Raw genomic sequence first — 10,424 nt, forward strand, 5'->3', positions numbered from 1 at the left:
GGAGCCTCCCACAGGCAATTTCCCCTTTTGTCTGCGTTGTTTTAAAGCAAAAGTCCATCTAGGACCTTCCAAACATTGCTGATATAGTTTTCAATCTAATTGTGTCTGCTGTAAACAGATGGTATTTGGCAAATCTTACTGACAGTGTCCTCTTCTATTTTGGTGTGTGTAGTTTTGGGTATTAATTGAGAGATTATTGGATCCCAATTGTTAGATAATTTTAGACCATCTTTTCTATTGAAATTTTGGTGTTTCTTAATGAGCCAACCGTTCGAGTGACATATCGTCATAAAATCTTGTATGCATTGTTCAACTCTCAGGTTGTGGCTTCATCTACAGGATCTACTTTACAGTTGATAACCTGCTCAACCCCAATAATCCCAGAAGGAAGGGTTATTACTTTGAAACATAACAGATTGTTTAGATATGAAAGAGCGACATCTCAAGTCAATATTACGCAATTATTGGGGTTGAGCAGGTTATCAACTGTAAAGTAGATCCTATAGATGTAGCCACAACCTGAGAGTTGAACAATGCATACAAGATTTTATACATTACAGATTTTAATCAACGATACGTCACTCGAATGGTTGGCTCAGTAGGTTAGAGCGCTCGCATGGAACGCGAGGAGAGGTTACTGTTCGAGTCCCGCATCGTTCGTAAAATTTTGTTTTCAGTTTTATTTGTGTAATTAATCTCAGAAGTGAGGGTTATCACTTTAAAACATAACAAATTGTTTATTAATTTCAATGGCTTCACGTAGCAGCCTAGGGAAAAATCTATTCTCTTTTACCAAAACTTTTGGTTGGTCGAAGCGAATGTAGTGGTTTGGACGGTCTGTTATAATTAGCCAATAATCTCTAAATTAAAACCCTCAACCACACATACAAAAAAGGGCAGACACTGTCAGTAAACTTTGCCAAAAACCATCTGTCTACAGCAAATACCAACTCCGAGGCAATAAATGCCGCAAAACTTCATAGTGTCAATTGTGTTTAATAAAATCTTGAATAATATTACAATATTAAAGTCATGGGTTGCGTGTCAAAATAACATAATAATTAGTAAGTATAAAAATATAGAAATATTTCAATGTTATTCGGTAACTTGATATTCTAGAAACACTTATTTCTTATGCAGGAATTCCGAAACACGGTGTTGCAAAATGCAAAACAATTTTATTATATTATTTTTATATTTCTTAGCCTTGACGAATTGCAGTAGGTACGAACTACTGCAAGTTATCATACGACTGCGAATCAAACGTATAACTGTTCTATATTTATTAGTTCTTTAGTCTTCACATAATATGAAGACTAAATTTGTAAAAAAAAATACGGGTTGCACTCCGGGAGTGCCGGCAGAAGTGAAAACTTGCACATTAACGTTTTTGAATATTTTGGAATCGTTAGGGAATAATTTCGGACGAATTGCTTTATTTATCAGAATAAAAATACAAGCATATCTGTGGTTAAATACAATATTCATTTATAGCGTTCACAATAAGACAATATATGTTACATAGACAATTTAACACTTCAGAACTATTACAATTGTGTTACATTAAAAAGTTTATCTCTCAGAAAAATCAACTTTCATCCATAATTTCAACGACATTCTTACGAATTTTCGATCAGATCACCTGACGCGAGTTTAACGTTTTATACCCATCCCAAGAAAAGTGCTCGCCGCCGCCGCTAAAGAAGTTTTTACTTCAAAAAATGTTATTTTAATAGGATTTATAGAATTAATTTAACCTTAGTATCAGAAAGTTCCTTCAACAGCCATTACATATTCCTTTGCACAAAAGAATAACAAGTACGATACTTGAAGAGCTGAACTGTTGCATTAAAAATATGTTTGTCTCTAATCTATTGTTTTTTTTACCAACTGACCATACAATAAAAGCAAAGAAATGCCTGCTATGACAACGTAGTCAGAACTGGCTACGTAGTTAACTTATTACAAACAAATAACTATTCATTTGCTTGGCATTCGCGAATAAATGTCAAAGAAAGGAATTTTGTTTGGCTGTATGGTCTATGACCCTTGCCTGTCCCAAACGGGACAAACTGATTAAATACAATAATATTATAGTATTAAAAGAGGTAGATATGTCACTAGCGCGACGAAAATCAATCGCCTAAATTGAGTCAATTGGTTCATTTGGTCGTAGTCGCTCTCTCGATACGAAAACGGTACACACGCGTTTGTTGTTGACAGAATTGCTTACAATTTGGTATAGGTACAACATTCAAATGCCCTCTTGTGTTATGGTAGGATGCACTAATTGGAAAAGAAAAAAAAATCATAGAATTACATACCACAGTTAAGAAATTATGAATTATAACATTTTATTTGATTTCATTATTTATCTAACAAAATAAATATGTCGCCATGACAACGCCGATCGCCGCCAAGCCGATCATAGATTAACGTACAGAAATGACAAAATATTGATGCTGTCTGTTACGGGATGATCGAGGTAGAATATTTTAGGAAGTGATGTAAAAAAGTCGTTGTTGCAGTGAATGTAATACGAAATGTAATAATTTTTAATAAACAAATGCGTATATAGCTAGCTGAACTATCAAACTACTAAAACAAGTTTTAGGGTAGGTAGCGGATGTAGACAGTGAGTGCTATTTGTTTACGTAGGAGTTTTTTCAGTAACACTGTCCCTTTCAGTATATACCTTGCTAACTGCAGAAGAATCAATGCATCATTTTCTTCTTCTCCCATTACCTTATTGTAATAAACCCTCAACAAAAAGACATTCCTAAATAATATAAGATACAAAAAATAATAATTGTAATCTTAAAACTTTTTGGGAGCCGTCGCGGTCGTAAGTAAAATTGTAAAAATGGGACCCTTACTGTAGATTACCTTTCGGTTTTGTTTTGGTATCTGTATGTTTTTTATTATTTTATGAATAAATAATTGATATCATCAATGTGGCTTTATATTATAATAAATATTAAATATTTTTTTTATAAAATCAATGACACATTAAATAACTAAGTTCAATGCAGTTTTACTACTTTATAGCTTTTACTTCATGAACTCATGAATGAATAGTAATTTAGGCATAAATCACAGTGTACGGTAAAAAATCATATCTGATGAATTAAATTTATTTTTTCTATACAAATACGAAGCAATTAGCAAATTAGAGTTATCTCTTTTTCGCTTGCTTCTTTAACGTGTAATCGTAATGTAGTGTACTATTGCAATGTTAAATTATTCATGTGTGCGTTATTGTATCATTTTTAAACACCGAATTTTGTCTACGTAACCTATCTATACTTTTAAATATCATTGATTAAATATTGTATATTTGTATAGTGTGAACTTTTATTAAAACTTTGAGCTGGTAAGATCTGTACTAAAGTCTTTCCTAGGACAAGCAAGCTTCAATACAAGCAGTGAAGACGTGTCCTGTTGTCTCGTAAGGAGGCTCAATAGATAATCTGTGGGACCTAGGATTTATAAGTGTTTGTTTAATCTGCAGTGCCCCGTTAGTGTCCTGGTTAGAATGCGTAAGTTGTGACGATTCAAAAGCACTCATTGTAAGACTATTAAACCAATGTAAACCTAAGAAGAAATTCAAAAGTTTGTGTATGAAGTGTACAACTGACACTGGACTTAAACGCTAAGGCAAGGGCGTTTTCATGCAAAATAGGCACAGAGAAGACATTGCTTTGAGGAAAATAGCGCGAAACCTAACATCTAAAAGGATATGAGAATAAAATGGGAAAAATTAAAACTTATTAAAATGTTCAAATAAAATTTGTACCTAACCAAAATTTATGACCGTCCGAGCGCTCTTACCAACTGAACCAACACGAGAAGCTGGGAGTCCCGCATCGTTCATAAAATTTGGTTACAAATTTTATTTGTATAATTAATTCCAGAAGTGAGGGTAGTTTAAAAATAACAAATTGGTATAATTGTAAACTAAATCCAACCATCAGATCGCGACGTAATCCGAATCTATACCATATATCCGTCTTCTTGGGTTTGACTAATCAAATCATTTGACACTTACCAATGTATAATTTTGTTCCACTTCGGAGTCTTACCACCGCTGGGGTCAGTCTGGGTCTCGTATATACAATGCCCGACTCTGACGCGGACATACGGATCCATACGGGTCAGACCTGAATATAGAAGGAAATAACAAGTTAAATCATTTTTATTCATCAGTGCCTATTGAATTATCAAATCATTCTATGTGCCTATAATTAAAGTTTTTTAGCAGGTCTAGAGTCAAACCTAAATAAAGATAGGAAAAATACTATCATAAATAGAAAAATATAAAATACTATAATTTGTCAAAAATATATTCGTATTTGTATAGGGAATCCTGTTTTGGTAATTAAAGCAGTTGGGTCCAGTGTTGGCCAGTCACTCCAACCAGGTTCAAAACACTGCTAAGGTGGTCACACACATCTCGGAGCGACCTCGTATTACCAAGGTTTTTGCCCTTTGCTTGGCCACTACTGCACATTCCAGGACCACATATGAGTGACCGTTTTGTCCTGCGCCAGGCATCATCTGCACTTATAACTGCAAGATGCTTATTTAGGCGATGTAAAACCCGTTAGGGTTAAAAATAAGTCGACATGTCAGTTTGGGCGAAAGTGCAGGTATCGCTTCTTTCGACTGTCTACAGCTTGAGACACTTATCCATGGGGTGTTGTATAGGTTGTTGGTGAGAGAGCGTATCCATTAATTCATTTGACTGAAAGGCAGCGGCAGGAGTGACAATGGGCCAGCCACTTGAGTCAATCTCCGCCTTGAAAGTTCATCCGCTGCATCATTCTCCAAAGAACTGCTGTGTCCTTAAACCATTGCAGAGTTACCCAGTTGTTAGAGGCAACGCTTGACGAACAAGGGATGGATCATTATATTCTCTTCTATTAGCGCTGAGTCGTACGTATTGCTCTTCACCGCAGTTAACGCTTGCGATATTTTAAGCCCGATAGGAGGAATATATTGGATTGTCTCTTTCTATATAAAATTATAACAGTGGAATGTATCCCTTGTAAATAATCTAATAATCCCTCGAGACTCCCGAGGATTAGCAGACACGATATTTTTCAAACCAATATTGCAACAGACATTTTTAATGAAAAGTTTTCTGCGTTTCGGAACAATTACCTCAGAAACTGCTATGTTGCTGGACAGCAATATTTACTGTTTAACATTTATCATTTTATTAAATAATTTAGTGCTGCTTATAAAAATAAGTTTTGTTAATTTTAAATTATTTCCACTTTATACCAATTATATTGTATTTCTTAGTATTAGTTCATATATTATGGTGGTGGCATGTAATTGCAATAACACTTAGATTTAAAATTATTTAGAACTAGCCGTTCCCGCCCGCTTCGCTGGGCAAATTTTAAAAGGGAATAAATTAATGAGGATAAACTTCACATCGAATGGTGGTAGTTTCATGTCGATACGATCAGTGGTTTAGGCGTGAAAGAGCCCCAAACAAAAACAATTTTATTATGTATATAAATTACGTGACACGTTGTTTGTCCGCGATGGACTCCCTAAACTAATGAACGGATTTTAATGGGGACTACTTAATGGAGTGCAGTTTAGTCCAACTTGAGAGATAGGATAGTTTTTATTTCGATTTGGGACCCATAATTATTTTAATTTCCAATATTTGTTTTTTATGGAAAAATTTTCTATGAGAGAATTTATTGACGCACGGTTTCACAGTTCTGCTGTGAAAATATTTCATTATAACAGGGAGCAATGACGTTGTATACGTAATATAGAACGTTATTTACAGAGCATATTTTACAAATTAATACTTGGTGTTATGAAATATTACTGACAAATTCATAAAAAATCAGTATTTTAGTGATTATGCACAGAACAACGTCTGTCGGGTCAGCCAGTATTAAATATATAGATTTAATGTAATTAGTTAATGATTATTGTGATGGCGATGCTAATAAAGAAATTAATTTCAAGTTCGTAGCTTACAGTAATAGGTTCAATATGTGCCTCTACTAGTTTTTGTACTATTTTACTAAATATCAACAGTTGTGGGAAGTTACTCTGTGGATTTTTTTCTCTATTCCAGAAAATGCATCGATAGCTACGACTTTAGTAGTTGACGACCGCACTAAGAGTACGAAAAATAGAGTACCCTCTTACAGAAACTGGCACAAATTCAAATATTTTTATATAAGTAAAAGTAGTAAAGTAATTCAACTAGTCGAAGTAGGTTAAAGGCCATGAACAGGTGCTACCCAATGCGATGAGGCGCATTCCTGACACGTATGAGAAAGTATTTTTTAGCAATAACAATTTTATATGAGAAAACGAATTTTTGTATAAAAATGTGCTAAAAAAATGGCTTACAAAAACACAAGATTGATTGAACACGCTTTTATATCTTGTACCCAACGGTTTCTCCCGCGTCTTTTTTTAAAAATACTAGTTAACGAGTAATCCCCGAACAAACGTCAAAATGGTTACCTCAATAAAATATTTTTAGAGATAAGTAGGATACTGAGATAGTAAAACTGTTTTTTGTTCATCATTTAAAAACATTGCTAGCGTAGGTACACCCTATATAGGAAGATATTCATGCCTAAATATTGTAGCGTTCAACATTACGGCGGCCGTTTGAACCACGGACTAGTAAAAAAATGACTCCGTGTCACCTTATATAACAGTGTAGCACGAAATATAAACGAGGAGAAAAAATTGTGTAACTAGTATCCCCGTAACCGCACACACACTAACATAACGGTGCTTCACTTGCTAATATCACGGCGCGGAGTCCTTCTTTTTTTTACTCATCTGTGGTTTATACATGAACTTTAACAAACAAGAACTATTGAGTACAGTAGATGCATCAGTCCATACACACTATAAATAAATAGAGGTATTATGCAAAGGTTTATCAGTTAATAAGAAGTTATTATATAATATTGATAACAGTGCTGAATACATACCGTAGTTCTTTACTAATTTGGCCTGCACTATTGTGACACTGAGTCTTGCTGTAAGGGGTGGGCCTCCTGTTGGTTGCTGTAAACAATACAATTATTGTTAAGCTCGATAATATTATGTAATTTGAAAGTTATTTCGGATTTCTACCAACAGGACACTCCTTTGCACAGGATGCTGGCTAGATTACCACAACGGCACCTATTTCTGCCGTAAAGCAGTAATGTGTAAGCATCTCTGTGTTTCGGTTTAAAGGGTGCCGTAGCTAGTGGAATTACTGGGCAAATGAGACTTACATCTTATGTCTCAAGGTGACGAGCGCAGTGAATGGGGCAGCAGGAATCAGGCCAAGGCTCTTCATTTTAAATGCAGTAGAATACACACGATAAAGTGATGTTTCTACAAAACGCCAAGTGAACATGATTTCTTTTCAGATGTCTGTTCACACAGTCTGATAGCCAACTCGTATCTAATGGCCCTTACATTTGTAAATGGTGGTTCTGTCCCCATTGGAATATATAAAATATTTCTATCATTGAATACAAATTACAAAGATAATATTTATAACAGCAAGATGTAAACATTGAAACATTAATAAACATAATGCTTAATTACTAAGACAAAAGGTAGAAACATTTAAATTTACTTTAAAATAGTTCACACTTGATAAAATTATATAATATTTAAGTTTACGTTAAAATTAATAAAAACATACCGCGGCACCACATAGCTGTTGTTGCAGCGCCAGCGCTGCTTGGTAGTCTGCATCCAGTGTATCTGGCCCAGAGTCTGTTCTCAAGAAACTATCTGGGAGAGGCCCCAATAAAACCTAAGACAACACAAAATGTATATAAATATGACTTATTCACTGTTTTAAAACTGTAACAATGCAAGTGTGGAGCATATACACATCAATATCATATAAATGATTGCACCTAACGGGATTTGAACCCGGGACCTCTAGATTAATAGTCAGGGTCACACTGACCATTCAGCTATACAGGTTGTCAAGTTATCAACATTGAATAGATAGATATGTTCATAGGATAGTTTCTGCAACTTAACTCCTACTGTGTACCAATTTTACGAGAAAACACTCTCCGCATCAAGCCCCTTCATGAGCACTGTGCTAGTTGGTTAAATTTACACACAACCTTTGAGTTCTTCACAGATGTGAGCAAGTTTCCTTATGATCTTTCACTATAAGTGTCTGTAATCTTTGCCTACTCTATCCTATCTATAGATCAACCTAAGTCCATGAGTTTGGAAACAAACACAGTATTCAAATGTATGCAATTATATTTTACAACAAAGATGTGCATTATTATCTACTCTTCAAGGTTTTTATACACAAATATTATATTGCAGGTTGAACTAATTCATTGCATTTGTATAATTATAGTAGACCTTTATAATATAATACTTAGAATAATATATAAAATTAATTTTATAGATAATTTAATATTGTAACTACAAATTTGTATGTATGATCCATAATATATAAACTGTTATAATTTGGTGTACAATTAACATAAAACCTCAATAAAACCTAAATTATTTGCTGCATACAAGAGCTAGTCTCGTCAGCTAACAGCTACTTGTAATAAACTAAAATACTACACGCAAATCTTTAATCTAAAATTGTTGCAAATATAGGTACTAATTCAATATATTTTACCTATGTTTTTTATTGTATTGTGCAATTATCTCAAACTTGAATATCATAACAGTGACTCATTCTAGTAAAAATATCAAAACAATATTTTCATTAGTTACGATTCCTTCGCAAACGGAATACTCCGCAAGAGAATAATCGAGAAATAATACTTGATACATTAACAAAGCGAAATTTAATTGCTTGTTTCAACGCTAATAACTACGAATAAAAAAGCGATTGAAGGGCTACAGCATAACGATGCTTATGGTATTCAATGAATTTATATATTGCACTGTTATTATTAAGATAATAATTGTTTACTACTTACCCGTCGTCGTCTTTCCTCGGAATTTTCATTCGCTGTTGTAGTCATCTTGCACGGCGAATGTCCTAATTAGTAATTGAATCAAGAATTCGTTCTTCTAAAGCCTTTATTCTATAAATACACAATGACAAATGCTCTCAAGTCACAAAAAACAATTAAGGCAAATAAAAATTATTTATTTGATCACAATAATTCACAACTGGAAATTGGAAAACCTGATATTATTTTGATATTCACTGAATCATTGAATAGCTATTGGATAGGTAAAATGTTGATGGCACCGTGTAGGATGAATGACACTGACGTCTACAGAACACTATTACCATCAATGTCAACTTGATTCTATACAATAGAATAACAATCAATTAAATTTTTTGTGATAATATGGCGTGTGGCTACCACATCTTAGAATAGCTACAAAAATAGCATTGGTGACTAAATTACAAAAAGAAACGACAACTTAGAAGGTGAGATAGAACGAGATAAGGCTATTGATATTGTATCTCTATCGCGTAACCCATATTAATCTTTGTCACAATGATCACTTTGCGACAAACCGTACAAGAGCTGTCATTTCATCGATTGGCGATTAGCCTGCGTGTTATATGAGATAGAGCAGAGTATCAGCAGTAGACTATGAGCAAATCAGTGCATTCACCATTATTTAATATAAGAAAACAATTATATAAATTAATTACAACTTTTTATAAGCATGACAACGTAATAACTGCTTTGTAGTCATAGTAACCAAAAGTCACTAATTTCTTCTTCTATGAGTAAGTAGATTCTATGAGTACTGCGAAAAGTAGAATGGGACAAAACTATTCATATTGAATCTCCATCGCGTAACCCTTAATAATGTTTGGTACAATGTCAACTTTGCGACAAACAGCACAAGAACTGTCATGTCATTGGTGATTTGAGCTTACGAAAAGTATTTTTGTAATTTTATTGTTTTTAAAGATTGACGATCTAGGTTAGGCTAGGTTATTGAATTGGGACGGGAAACATTGAAATACTTAGAGAAGGCCTTTGCTGAAAGACTCCAGAATGTAGCACATTATTTAGTAAACTTTGTATTATTGTTTGTTATTGTAGTATTGTTTCTACTGCATGTAAGAATAATTGTTGTTCGCCCCCCCTTTTTTAGATATTTCTGGTGCATCCTTGTTGAAGAAAGACAAATTGACATTGACATCTTTTGGTTGATGTCAATGTCAACTTCTTCTCGTAAGAGTTAATAATAAATAGTATAGATTTATAAAGTGCCTACCCATTATTCTTGTACAAGTGCTTCATTATTTCATTTTAATAAATTATTATGAACTTTTACATTTCTATGATTGTGAATTGTGCATGAAAGATAATCTTGGTCATCTAAATACTGTGTTGTGTCTATAGACCAAGTCATTATAATTGTTAAGCGAACCTATTGTTATTATTTACTTTTTGTATGAA

At 33.7% G+C, this 10,424-nt stretch overlaps 1 protein-coding gene across 1 annotated transcript in view; it reads right to left on the bottom strand.

Annotated features, from left to right (window-relative positions):
• The window catches only part of LOC126978183 (toll-interacting protein-like), a 38,017-nt gene extending 28,796 nt beyond the window's left edge, over positions 1-9,221 (bottom strand). Inside the window, exons 1-4 of the mRNA XM_050826953.1 lie at positions 8,970-9,221; positions 7,700-7,813; positions 6,990-7,065; positions 4,049-4,160 (exon numbers count right to left, since the gene is read on the bottom strand). Coding sequence (XP_050682910.1) covers positions 4,049-4,160; positions 6,990-7,065; positions 7,700-7,813; positions 8,970-9,014 — 347 coding nt within the window. The 5' untranslated portion in view covers positions 9,015-9,221. The remainder of the gene's footprint in view (positions 1-4,048; positions 4,161-6,989; positions 7,066-7,699; positions 7,814-8,969) is intronic.
• Between the last annotated feature and the right edge of the window lie 1,203 nt (positions 9,222-10,424).

Source organism: Leptidea sinapis, chromosome 47 (genome assembly GCF_905404315.1).
Source record: "Leptidea sinapis chromosome 47, ilLepSina1.1, whole genome shotgun sequence".
Lineage (NCBI taxonomy): Eukaryota > Metazoa > Arthropoda > Insecta > Lepidoptera > Pieridae > Leptidea > Leptidea sinapis.